At 41.3% G+C, this 13,430-nt stretch overlaps 1 protein-coding gene and 1 pseudogene across 1 annotated transcript in view; one reads left to right on the top strand and one right to left on the bottom strand.

The window, feature by feature from the left end:
• SESN3 (sestrin 3) overlaps positions 1–9,212 on the top strand; it is a 67,035-nt gene extending 57,823 nt beyond the window's left edge. Inside the window, exon 10 of the mRNA XM_004709016.2 lies at positions 1,125–9,212. Within this exon, the coding sequence (XP_004709073.1) occupies positions 1,125–1,211 (87 nt within the window). The 3' untranslated portion in view covers positions 1,212–9,212. The remainder of the gene's footprint in view (positions 1–1,124) is intronic.
• A 3,810-nt stretch (positions 9,213–13,022) lies between these two features.
• On the bottom strand, positions 13,023–13,215 carry LOC115872212 (annotated as a pseudogene).
• Positions 13,216–13,430: the final 215 nt, after the last annotated feature.

Raw genomic sequence — 13,430 nt, 5'->3', positions numbered from 1 at the left:
AGGATTATAGCCTTGGAAACCCTTTGGGTCAGTTCTACTCTGTCCCACCAGGTCCATGTGAGTCAGAATCAAGTCCTTGTCAGCAGAGTTTGGCATTTCCTGAGGAACGGGGTGATCTTGGCTTCAATACAGCTAACAGATGTGTCGAAATCTCCCCGTCACTCACACATCAGGGGATACCGTCTGGGTCTCCGGCACCCTTCCCTGGTGGGCCTGCATGCTCCTACATGTGCTTGCACTAGATTTTGAAATGTACTATCTAGAAATGGCTCTCATTTGTCAGGAAAATACATCCAACACTTACTAACCTTTATAAAAAGATTAAAAATTTAACTATATTATCATAGCCTAGTCTTCATAATAAAAGTTTAAAACATGGATGTTCATTTTAACTTATCAGCTGAGAAGTACATGCCCATGACTTTCTCTAATCGGTTCTGGAAAACCTGCACATATGTAACAGATTAGATGCTTCCTCAGGCTTCCAACTCTTACCTGAGTATCTTTCCAGTCCGGAGCCCTTGGTGGTGTGGTGGCTGTGCATTGAGCTGCTAACCACAGAGTCAGTGGTTCAAACCCACCAGTAGTTCCCCTGGAGAAAGATGAGGCTGCCTGCTTTTGTAAGGATGTAAAGTCTCAAAAACCGTAAAGGATGGCTCTCCCCTGCCTCATATGGTTGCTGTGAGTCTGAAATTTGATAGCAGTTTGGTTTGATTTTGGTATCTTTCAGATAAATAATACAAACTTTTAAAAAAGCTTTTTGAGGTCATAAACATAGATTGTAAAAAGTGTAGGACTGATTTCTAGCCACATGAAATTTTATAGCTAGTGGGGGAAAGTATAATTTATAGGAAAATTATCATTTACAAACATTAATCTTATCTCACAGCTGAAAATGTAGTTGGGCTTTCCCTACAAAGTATATTCTAACAAAAGTATTGGGGTTTTTAGGCTTGATCGTTGTCTTTACTGCTCACCAAGATTTTTTTTTTTAACTGATGACAGATCCCTTGTGAGTGCTGCATAAGTACACGCATAACTAAGCCCAAGCCCGTGTGTCTGCACATCTATCTGTGTGCACGCAGGATTACCGCTTACTAAGTGGACGACATTTCTGTTTCCAGGTCCACGTAAACTTACTGCTAATGGAGGCACGGATGCAAGCGGAGCTTCTGTACGCTCTTCGGGCCATCACCCGGCATCTGACCTGAGGGTCCCCAGGGACCGAGCCGTCGATGTCGTATGCTCTGCGAGACCGTTTCACATCCGAGAGGCATCAGAAGCTGTTTGTGATGTAGCATCAAAAATTATCCAATGCTCTAGTGTCAAAGTTTAGCCGGTTTTGTTTGCGGCCGTAATGTGCAATGATGTGTTTTTTTGTTGTTTATTTTTTCTTGATGCTTAACATTACTAACAACTGCAGAAACAGTACTGAGGAGCACTGCTTTGCATCGTGTCTAGTGGGAGTGTAGACTGACCATAAATCATGAACCTGGTTTGTTAATGCTTAACTTCAGCGTTGTTGGGTCTGTGTGTTTGTGTACTTCTCTTTTTATCCCTTCTTCACTTTGGGTTTTTGCTTGTGTTTCTGTTTTTTGTTTTTAAGTTAAAAAGCAAAAAACAAACAGGAAAGGAAAAAAAAGAATGCGCTTACAATCTGTTCGACTTTCAGATGTTGGAATTTAACTCCGAATGGGCCCCCTGGCCACGGTAAAGTGGTAATGCTGTGTCCTAAATCTGGTAGAGGAGAGGCATGCGCTGTTGGACCAAGCTGCTCAACAGACACATCTGTGTCCCCAGGAGATTTATTTGTCAGGCACTGTTTTCCTTTTGTTTTCCTTTCATTTTGTTTGGTTTTGACTTCTGTCGACAATAACGTGAAATGTGATACAGCCATTGTCCATACTTTAATGTGAAATTAATCATGATGATTCTGTAGCATGCTACTGAAATGCCAAATTAGCTATTTTCTTTCTCTTCTGAAACAAGTGTCAGCGTTCCATATCAGATGCACATATTAGAAGTGGAGTTGTGCACAATCCTCCCTGCACTGACGTAACCCTCAGCCCCCCTCTGTTACCCATAAGCACACGCAGTCCTGCTCACAGCTCACCCGGCTGGTCCTTGTCAGACTGCGCCCACACAAGACAGACCAAAAAGTTTCCTTGCACATTTTTTCTTTCTCCTAGCTGTTTTTTTTCCTTTCTTTCTTCTCCTCCTTTATTCTTTTTCTTTCTACATTTTAAGCAAAGGAAGGTTAAAATGCCTATATTTTTCCTGTTAGGCTTTTAGAAATGACATACCATAATTTCCTGCTTATAGTCAATTAAACCGTTTATTATTCAAAGGGAGACATTGTGTTTCTATGCATCGGTGGGTGGAACAGCAGAGCAACAACAATGCAAAGAGTGCAATACGTGGAGAGAAATGCATAATTCTTCTCCCCTGGCTTTGCCACTGCAGAAGTCTTTCTGAATTTAGCCATAAAGAAATTTTGTTCAAATTTGAACAAAATTTCTTTATTGCACAAAGATATTGTTTTGTGTTTCCTCCCCCTTCTTTATTTTTCATTTCTAACTTCCTGCCTGGGTTTAAACAACATTTTATTTTCATAATGCCAAAGCAGCCCCTTGCCCAGAAAAATCTCTTTAGACAGCTGGTTAAAAAGTCATAGGGGAAGAAGAAAAAGTGGCCAAAAAGTCACATTTTTGCATTGGTTTCTATTGCTTGATTAGACTATTCTCAGAGAGCACAACACAATGTGTTTATAGCTTTAATTTATATTTTGTTCATGAAACAGTGAAGTGCCTAAAGAGACGCTTACAAGGACCCAGTAAGACACAAGACTGCACTGCTGGGACACGGAAGCTAATCGAGGGTGACTTGACTTTACACGTGCATGCTAATATTTAAAACGACCCCACACAGTAAACAGTATACCGGTAGCTAAGATTTTCCATTGGAGACCCGCAATGATTTCATTCAGACTTGGTTGTTACTTAAGACTCGTTTACTCTCTTAAAAGAAACGTGGATTCGTTTTGTTCAGTCATTTTGGTCATTCCTTTCTGGTAGAACACATTAGGGTGCTTCCTTTCAGATCTTGTTCCAGATAAGGAAAAAGAAAGATGATTGATTATACATCTATTACTGTAAGGTATTTCTGCATTGTTTTCAATTCCAGGATCTTATTTGAAATCTTCATGTGAGGGGGGGGGGGATCACTAATATTTTTTGAGGGACAGGGTAGTTTATTTCAAGAGATTATTTAAAGAACTTATGCCAGATCTCTTCTGGGTTTTTTTCCATTGCACATACTCTCTATTGATGTAGTCCAATATCACGTTATACTGGTAATGAATCAAGTACAAAGAAAGTATTTAGGAGAAAGGCAAAAAACTTAGACAGCAACGTAAATGTCCATTTGATTTCCTAACGTCAGGACTTCCAAGTTGAGGTTATCTTTATTTTTGACATTTGCTTTTAAACTAGATTTCTTTCAGTGAGTAGTTGGATGTATTTTTGTGCAGGTGAACGGGATGACAGGCTGAAAAATGACTTTGACATACTTTGGAAAAGGAGGAGCAGTGCTCATAGAACACCATATGAGCTCTTTACCAAAACGGGAAACAAGGTTTCAGTAACGAAAAGGCCACCTAGCTTGTGCTGTGCATGTGTTGTTTTTCTTTCCTTTCCTTTTTCTTTTTTTTCCATTCCTCCTCCAGAATAGAACTGGCTGGGATGTGGGTTCTGGAACTGTTTAGTGCCTTCACTAGATCTCTTTCCTAGCTGCATTTCTTTCGAGCTCAGCATTGGTCTCGTCAAGAATCAGGAAACTTAAATTGACTTGGAACTAGACACAAAAACAATTGTATTTGTGAATCTCTGAACCTGCCTAGAAAAATCGATGTCTGCTGGTGCAAAAGCACCCTAAGACGCAGCGTGCACAGCATGCCAGGTTTTGAATACCATTTCGCAGCGAGTTTGCTGTTCAACCCCTCTCTCTGATGCAAACTTGAAGTTCTAATGCGGTTTCCCAGGGTGGTGTTTTTCAAGAGTATTGAATTAATATGTAGTCATTTATAGTATAGCCTTTTATATTCAAATGTGCTATTTTTTAAACGAGTTGTCTGGTTCAATTCGTGTGACGGTAAGATTATACGACACGCTAACCTTCACCGTGGGCTCACATTGTGCCAAACTTAAATGTGCAAGTGTCACATTCAGTAGCACGTGTGAATGTGACTCCTTTATCTTCGTTGCTTATCACGTGACAGGTTGTGTAGTAATCCACTGATGTCTGTCCTGGAGTGATGTCTGGGTACTGGTTCTTGCTGGAAGAACACGTTCTCCGGCTTCAATTGTAATTCTTGATTTCGCAGATCACCTTAAGAACTAGCGGAGCCGTCTCCCATCCAAAAGTAAATCTGCTCCTTAGCCTGATCACTCAAGTGAGAATTTGGCCCGGCACATGGCTCACTGGACCCTTCACATTAGGTGTCCGCAGGGAGACTCTTCGCGATGAAGGAAGCCCGAGGCAGGACTTCTTACTACCTTCTTCACCTGTTAGAATGAAGAATATTTTCCCAGTCTCAGGAAGACTCTTTGTCCCATTTGGGAAATTTTAAAATAAAAGAAACTAAGGTAGATTCTGACCTCGAAAACCCAAAGGGGAAGTTCTACTCTGACTGCAGGGTCTCCGTGAGTTGGAATGGACGAGGTGACCGCAAGCGGGCATGGAATCGGGACATGGGCTTGCCCTTCCTCACGGCTCTAAACCAAGGGAAGAGCACCATGGGGCTGTGGCAGAATAGAAGGCTCACCCTGAGCTCCACATCGAATCACACTTGAACCAGACCCTGCTTTCATTGTCTTAGGGTATTGCCTAGTGAGTTTAATCATCCACAGCCGCCGCTGCTTCCTTGTCTTTATAGAGTTTGGAGATTGGGGTACAGGGGGGATACTGGCTTAGGATTTTATCCACAAGAAAATAAAGTTATCAGCAAACAAGGACATCTACAAATAGTTCCATTTTTGTTCCAAATGCATTCATATGTGATGGTATGAGTCTTTTAAGTTCTAAGGGCAATTAGTCAGTGGAAAGTGGTTCAGTGCATGTTACAGAAATGCACTGCGACAGTAAACTGAGGTCTCATTTTGTACTTAGCTGTGTTTTAAAACAACTCTACATACTGTCTGTTGAGAGCAAGACCTTAAACCCTTCTCTTTATTCTGGAAGAGGACTTTTTCTTCTTTTATGCAAACCAGTGGTCTTGCCTGGATCAAGAAGTATGCAATAGGCAATTTATGTTACATAAATAGGATATGAAATGTTCTTAATAACATGTAGTTCAACAGCAAATTGAAAGACATGTGGCTCCTCTGTTCAAATTGAATTTTAATTTAGGTGATTTGTACAATAAGAACTTAATCTAGGTGGTTGTCTGCATAAACCGTTTCTCTGTTTTACCCCTCTGAAGACTGAAGAATCAAATTAAGTCATCATTCTTCAAAGCAGTACTGTAACATGAATGTATTTATCTCCGTCAACAGAGCTGAAATGCCCACGGCTCAGTGGGGCGAAATTCAATGCGAGTCTGCCATCCTTTGCAGGGTTCTGCCCAGGTGAGACCTGGAACAGAAATCGCCTGGGGTGAAACGGATATAGAAGTAGAGGTATAGATGGAGGCAGAGCCCTGTAGGGAAGAAAAGTTCTCAAAGAACCCATGGGGCATCATTCTGAGAGGGTGGCTGTCCTCATACCTGCTCAGACGTGGGAGCTCCTAACCTGCATCCAGCCCACCCTCTCTAGCCTGCTTTCTCTTCCTCCCAAGTGCCTCAACCTCTACATATCCTCTCGCCTCCCCCTCCCTTAGCCAATCCTGGTCTGTATGCCTTTCAGAGTCCAAACCAAACATCACCAGCCACCTGCTGATAGTCACCAGCATTCGTGTGTCTGAGGTAGTTTTTCTCCATCCATTAAGAATATGGCTTCATCATGGTCCCCTATGAGCCCCTCCCCCACCACATTTCTTTTGGCCACCCCTTAGCCCAGACAACAGATGTTAACTCAGCACCAGTGTCGTTCTTGTCCATCACATACCATTGTACTCTGTTCCCAGCTGCCAAAATATCTTTGTTATCCTCTACCTCATCCCAAAGAGCCTGTAAATGTTGAGTATCCAATCTTTTCATGGATTTACTCTCTCTCGTTCACTCATACTACTTCCATATTTTAAAGAAATCATTAAAAAAGATTTTTGCCTTCTATCAAAGTAGAAATCTTTATATTTATATGTGATTGAGAAATTGAACTATTTCTACCATGCAGAATTTAGCACTTAACCAGATTTTAAAGTGAGTGAATTGCCATTCTAACTTCGATCTATATTAGGTTATGAATATTGATGTTAACCCAAGTTATCTGAATGTAAAGTTATAATTCCCTGGCAATCCAGATTGATCTATCTATAGCCCTTCCATGGAACCGGCAATTCCTGTTATCCAAATGAATGCTGTTTCAGACAGCTTTATTAAAGCTGGGACCTCGACACACATTTTAAGACAAGGACCCGTATGAAAAGTAGTGTTTAGCTGCCCCCACCCCCACCCCCATCCCAACCAGAACACAGAAGCCCATTTGACCTACAGGAAGGATAAAATACCACAAAATTAGATGCATGGGGTTAGATCAGGCTTTCCCATGTTAGACTGGGACTCTAACCCTGATTTCCCCCATTCCCTTGGGGAGGGAAAAGCAAGTACTCTGGCATGAAAGGGGAGTGTGCATCGCCTCTGTACGCTTAGCCCCCTGGGAGGCCGCGTGTACTGTAGATGCAGCCAGACAGAGTGGCTATGGAGCTGGGAAGGGAGAAAGGCCAGCCTGTCTTCCCCAGCCAATGTGCACTAAATGTTCATAGATGGCAAAGAGCTTCTCAGTCGGTTTCCTACCACGGGGAGGGTTTATCTGCAGGTGGCTGTTGGCCCTGACGATAAATCACAGCCCTGTTTGAAAGTGTAGCGTAGTGTGAGCTGCAGTCGCGTTTGTTTGGACGTCTCCATTTTCATTCGTGGCCAACCCAGCCTGACAGCAGAGCCAGAGTCAGCGTGTCAGATGCCTTGGAGGGCTGGGAGGGAGGTGATGGCCTATTAGAGATGAGCCTTCATCACGGAGGTAAGGCAGTCTTTAGTACATTACGCCAAGAAGCATTCATTCTAGTCTTAGCCTAGTTATGACAGTCCCACCATAAAGTAGAGAAACGAAAGAGAACAAACGTTGAGGGTGGGGAGAGGAAACAGTAAGCAGTGAGTCTCCTCCGAATGTAGGGACATCTCTGCCAGAAGACCCCGCACCCTCAACGGTCATCTTTAGAACAAGTGCCCCTGTGACAGCTCGTAGGACAACAGTGAACACTGGTCGGTCTGATGATGAAAAATAGAATTGTTTGGTCTGTAAATTTTCCTAAAGTCGTCTTATTTTATTGCCTCCTCCATTGAGCCTCTTAAAAATGAATGTATAATTTCTACAGAAAGGAGAGAGCTAAAGCGAGTGTGAGAACACTGGTCTTTAATCCTTCACCATTAGTCCTGAGCCCTGATCAGTTAAGTACATGCATTGTGATACATACTGAAGGACAGTGAGTATATAGCGCTACTTAATCAGACGCCTGTCTCCGATAAGGCCAGGTCACGTGGTGGGATAAAGCAAACCTGTCGGTTGGTTGGATGTAGAAGTTTCCTTCCTTTATAATGTTGAGAGACTGTTTCTCTCCTTTCCAAATTTCACTGGTTCTCTGAACCCTAAGTTCAGAGTTAAACGGTACCCTTGTCCAGCAAGGACAGTGATCCGAAACATTCTAGCGCAAATCTTTTCCTTTGCATCCATCTCTCTTTTCTGCAAAGATGTCAGTTTCATCATCCTCTTTCTTTTCACCTCTACGCTTTTCACCCTGAAACAAGACAGACACAGAAAACAAACCATATCCTAGTTTGGCATCTTCTCAATGCTAGTAGAATAGGCGCGTCCACATGCAGCCTGAGGAAGGCAAGGCAAGCAAGCGGTCTGGCCAGTCAACTGGGAGCATGCCCTTGCTCAGATTAGGTCCTTCAAACCGGAAAATAGCTTTCCTGGTCATGGAAGAACTGGATGTATCCTTTAGCTAATGAAATAGGATTCGAACTTGAAATCTTTTTTTGAAACCCTGATTTTTGCAGGGCAGCTACATAATGAATGTATATATTAAGAGTCTGTAGCTGAATTGCACACAAAATCAGATTGCCAACTCTTGACTTTCAGTTTTAGACGTCATTTTATCCTTACGTTGTGAGCGATATATGTAGCATGCTGTGAAACGTCTATTATAGTTCTTTAATTCATCAGTATTAATACAGAATTATCTTTTGTGTTCCTTGGTACTCTTTATTCAATGTAATCAGAAGCTGTGATGTTTTGCCTTGGCAGTCCTGTGCTTTGTTACTGTAACTTTTTTGTTGTTGAACTTTTTCACAAAGCACGTGACTTTGGACTGATGTGAGGCGGATGACGTGATCTTTTAAGACTGCTATATGTATCAGTCTCTTACTATATAAGATTTTAAATTAGAATAAGCTTTTATCACTAGATCATTGATGCAATTTAGGGTTCACACAAGCTCCCGTGTCAACCGGTGGTCTTGTATTTGTAGTTTCAATTCTGAAAATAGCAAACTTGATCAACAGCCACTTTAAACTTTGTTCTGGCAAACCAGACTCTGCTGTAGATGTAGTGTGAGGTAGTTAACCACCTAAGCCTTCTCCACTTTACACCCTCCCTGTGAGTCAGCAGTTTTGGGGTTTTTTTGGTATAAGTAGGTTTTGTTTTTCTTATGTTGCTGATGTCACGATTCTGACTAAAGCTGACCTGAATGGATCAGTTTTTGTGTACTATTCTAGGACTTTAATGCTTTTTTTTTTTTTTAGGGATGGGTAATATTATTTGAACAGATGCAGAAGGAACTGTTAGTGAATCAAGACAAAACACATTGGAAATAAAGGAACTGTATTAACATGTTAACAATTCATACTGCACTTTTTATGACATTTTGAAAATCTATTTATAGGTACAGAACAATGGGTTTTGTTAAACTGTATCACATTTATACTTGCAGAAATTTATTTCATTGTTATTAGTAGGAATTTTATTGGTTCAATAAAATTGGCAAACCTGAATCCTGATCCCTTGACTCTGTCTATATGTACATATATTTATATTGGAGAAAGCGTCTTGCTTGTGGTTGCTTTTGCTTGATGATTGAGATGTTCATCTTGAAAGACATCAGAAGAGTAAGAGTCATTTATTTTCCTTCATTTCGTCCTGACCCACCGTCTCCTTACAATTTGTAAGTACCCAGTATTACACCAGTGCAATATTGTAGTCATGCAAGCTGTGAAAAATATATTATTTCCTTTTAAAATATTGCTTGTAATCTCAACAAAAGGCAAATTAATTTCACCGCTACCCCTTGTTACTGGATACAATGATCTTGGATGGGAGGGGGCACTGTACATCGGATCCGAGCCTGAATCCAGAACCTGCTTTTGTTTTCTGGTTTCATTCCACTGGCTTGCAGACCTTGGAAGTGATTTCATTGCTATGACCCTTGGTGCCCTCACTGTGAACTGCAGGGAAGACTAGTTAAGAGGAGTTGGTTGAGAATTAGGTGAAGTGTGAAGATACATTTGAAACAATATACTATAGATATAAGTGTGAACGGCTAAGTCAGTGGTTCTCGACCTGTGGGTCTCGACCCCTTTGGGGATTGAACGGCCCTTTCACAGGGGTCACCGGATTCATTACACAGTAGCAAAATGACAGCTATGAAGTAGCAACAAAAATAATTTTATGGTCGGGGTGACCACAACCTGAGGAACTATGTGAAAGGGCCACGCATCAGGAAGGTTGAGAACCACTGGGATAAATGAAGATGCTGGTGAGCAGTGTGGCTTCTTTGCAGTGACATCATAGGCAGAATAATTACGGAGGAGGCGGAGACTAGACGTGTATACTGTCAAGTAAATGGTAAGCCTTCTAAGTAGAACTAGGAAGTGTGATAGGTGGTAAAGCCCTGTGCACAAATTTCCACCAAGGGAAGTTACAACTTGTCATTTCTCTTAACGTGTTTATTACATAAAATATAGCACCCAGGACAGCAATTCCTCCTTGGTGCCAGACATCCAGATGAAATAGGAAAGCCGTGGACATGAGCTCCTAGCTAATGAGAGTCTGTCTTTTCTAATCACCTACAGCCTCTGTGGAGAGATAAAGGGTAGACTCGCTGGAGCAAACAATCAGCCCAGCCCTGCCACAAGGTCTCCCTGGGTTCAAAATCTGAATTTTTGCCACCAGCTCTCTATGAATCTCTTAATCGCTTTGAACCAATTTATTAAAGTCAAATAAAACCCATGTGTATGTCTAGGCTTGATCCTTTTACATACAAAATGGCATTTAATCCTAGCAATATCCTTTCACATACAAAATGGCATTTAATCCTAGCAGTAACTTTGTAAACAACTGCTGGCTTCATTTTATGGATGACAGGATGGCGCCTGGGAGAGCTTCACTTGCCCAAGGGCCACATCTAGAATTTAACATGGCGGATTTTTTTTTTAATTGAACTACCCTACCTTGACTTAGCCTAAATGTCTTAAGAATACAAATGATCTTGGTATCCATGAAATACTATTATATTTTACTGAAATGTGATAGGTAATCTGTTTCAAATGAGTTTAGATAACTTCCTTAGCTGGCTAACTTTGCCCACCAAGAAAAGTCTTATATGATCCCTGAGGGGATGATGTTACATCCCAATATCTAAACTATCTAAATTTATGAGTTCAAAAGATAAAGTTACACACACACAGCCCCAAGGCAACAAGTAGCTTCCTTCTGAAGATGATCTGGCAAAGCTGAAACTGTTGCAGAATCATTTCTAGGACTAACCTGTCTGATGAAAGGTAAGATACCAAGTCACCTGTATAATGACAACACTTCCTAGTCTGTGGATTAAGAAAGGAGCTTTCCCATAATCATCTAGTTGACATATTTCAGGACATTTAGGTGAGCCTGAACCTTCCCATAAAGCTAGACCTTAAAAAGGAGCTGGGATGAGAATCCTTTATACATTAGACACCTTCTTGCACTGAGTACACTTAAAATATACAGATGCAAGTGCTTCATCTTCCCATTAAAGTGAAAGTCTGGAAAATTATCTTGGTGACAGTACTTTTCAACACCCACTGATTGATTCCTTTATCTCCCATGTTCCCATCTCCCAAGTTCTGCACACCCTTAAAAAAATTACTGGCATATAATTCACATACTACACAATCCAATGGTGTAAACATATTTTAAAAGTTATGCGGTCAATGGACATGGGGCCTCTACTCAAGTACTCCCTCAGTGTAAGAACACTTTGTTCTAATAACCTGGCATTATGTGATGCTCACCTTTCCAACAGCATTGCTGAAGACAAGATATATTAAATGATATAAAATTTGGGGTATTAAAGGCTTGAAGATAAACAAGCGGCCACCTACCTAGGAAGCAACAAAGCCCACATGGAAGAAGCACACCAGTCTGTGTGATCACGAGGTGTCAACAGGATTTGGCATTAGGCATCAGAAGACCCCAAACAATCATTGATGCAAAGGAGGTGGGGCAGAGTGGAGACCCAAAGCCTATCTGTAGACTATTGGACATCCCCTCACAGAAGGGTGACAAGGAAGAAATGGGCAGGCCAGGGTGCAGTATAGCACTGACTAAAACACAACATTCCTCTAGTTCATTAATGCTTGCGGCCCCCCACTATCATGACCCCAGTTCTACTTTACAAATCTGGCTAGACCAGAGCATGTACACTGGTACAGATGAGAGCTCTTGACACACGGACTCCAGGACCCTAAGGGGACCCACAGATAAACCCTTCAGGAACAATAATGGGAATAGCAATACCATGTGGGTAAGGGGAAGGTGGAGGGATAAAGGGGGAACCAATCGCAATGATCAATGTATAACCCTCTCCCCACCGCCCACATCCAGGTTGACAAACAACAGAAACATGGGTGAAGGGAGACGTCAAACTGTAAGATATGAAAATAATTTATAATTTATCAAGGGTTCAGGAGAGGGGGAAAATGAGCTGATACCAAAGGCTCAAGTAGAAAGATAATGTTTTGTAAAGGATGATGGCAACATATGGACAAATGTGCTTGACATAGTGGATGTATGGATGGTTATAAGAACTGTAATACCAGAAGGGGAAGGTGGGAGGAGAAAGGGGGAACCAGTCACAATGATCTACATATAACCCCTTCCTAGAGGCATGGACAACAGAAAAGTGGGTGAAGGGAGACAGTGGTCAGTGTGAGACATGGGGGGAAAAAATTATAAATTATGAGGGGTTCATGAGGGAAGGGGGGTGGAATGAGGAGCTGATATCAAGGGCTCAAGTAGAAAGAAAATGTTTTGAAAATGATGGCAACAAATGGACAAATGTGCTTGACATCATGGATGAATATCTGGATTGTGATGAGAGCTGTAAGAGCCCCCAAAAAAAGATTTATTAAAAAATTTTTTAATTTAAAGTTGTGCAACTATCACCACAATTTTAGAATATTTCATTCTTGTAACCTTTATTATTAGTGTCCCATTTCTCCCCCAACCTTCCTTGTCATAACTCTAAGGAACTATTAATCCAGTTACTATCTCTATGGATTACCTATCCTGGATTTCATATAAAGCAAAACATTTTAGAAACCCCAACAATAACAACAAAAAAAAACAAAAACATCAATCCAAAAGAAAGAAGAAGATAATAGAAACTAGAACAGATTAAAAATTAGTCAAAAGGGAAAACAAATAGACACTATGTTCAATTTTTTTTTTAAACTTTTTCCAGCGTTCTATCTTTCTAAATTACACAGCACACTGCTTGCCCCCTTCCTAGGAGAGTCACTGTTCTGAGTTGGCGGATCACAGTAGGCACATTTTCTACAAGAAGGTCTTTTCTAGGAACCGATACTCTGCTATTTTCTTAGGCGATGTCTCACTTTTATTATTTTTGAATTCTTCATTTATCTTTTTTCTGGCTGCTGCCAGTGCTCTGACATCATTTTTAAAAGCATGGCTGGTCCTGCGCAATGTTTTGAAGAGCTGTGAAACCTAGGCCGCCTGACCCATGGCTCTCCTGCGGCAGAGGCAGTAGCTTCTCGATGCTATGTTCAATTCGAACCTAACTAGATATGCAGCAATCCACTTTCCAGTGCTCTCTGTGTGAGGGCAAGTCTATTCACATCCCAAGTCAAGGGTCTGAGGGAGTTTAATGGAGGCTTAATCCATATGGTGATTCTAAATGGATTTTGGACCTTCACTGTCATTCAAATCCTGCAAACCAG

The sequence above is a fragment of the Echinops telfairi genome, unplaced genomic scaffold (genome assembly GCF_000313985.2).
Source record: "Echinops telfairi isolate 266 unplaced genomic scaffold, ASM31398v2 ScPeMD7_7421;HRSCAF=8459, whole genome shotgun sequence".
Classification (NCBI taxonomy): domain Eukaryota; kingdom Metazoa; phylum Chordata; class Mammalia; order Afrosoricida; family Tenrecidae; genus Echinops; species Echinops telfairi.
The sequence above is the reverse complement of the archived record's forward strand: the minus strand, read 5'-3'. Positions and strand labels throughout refer to the sequence as shown.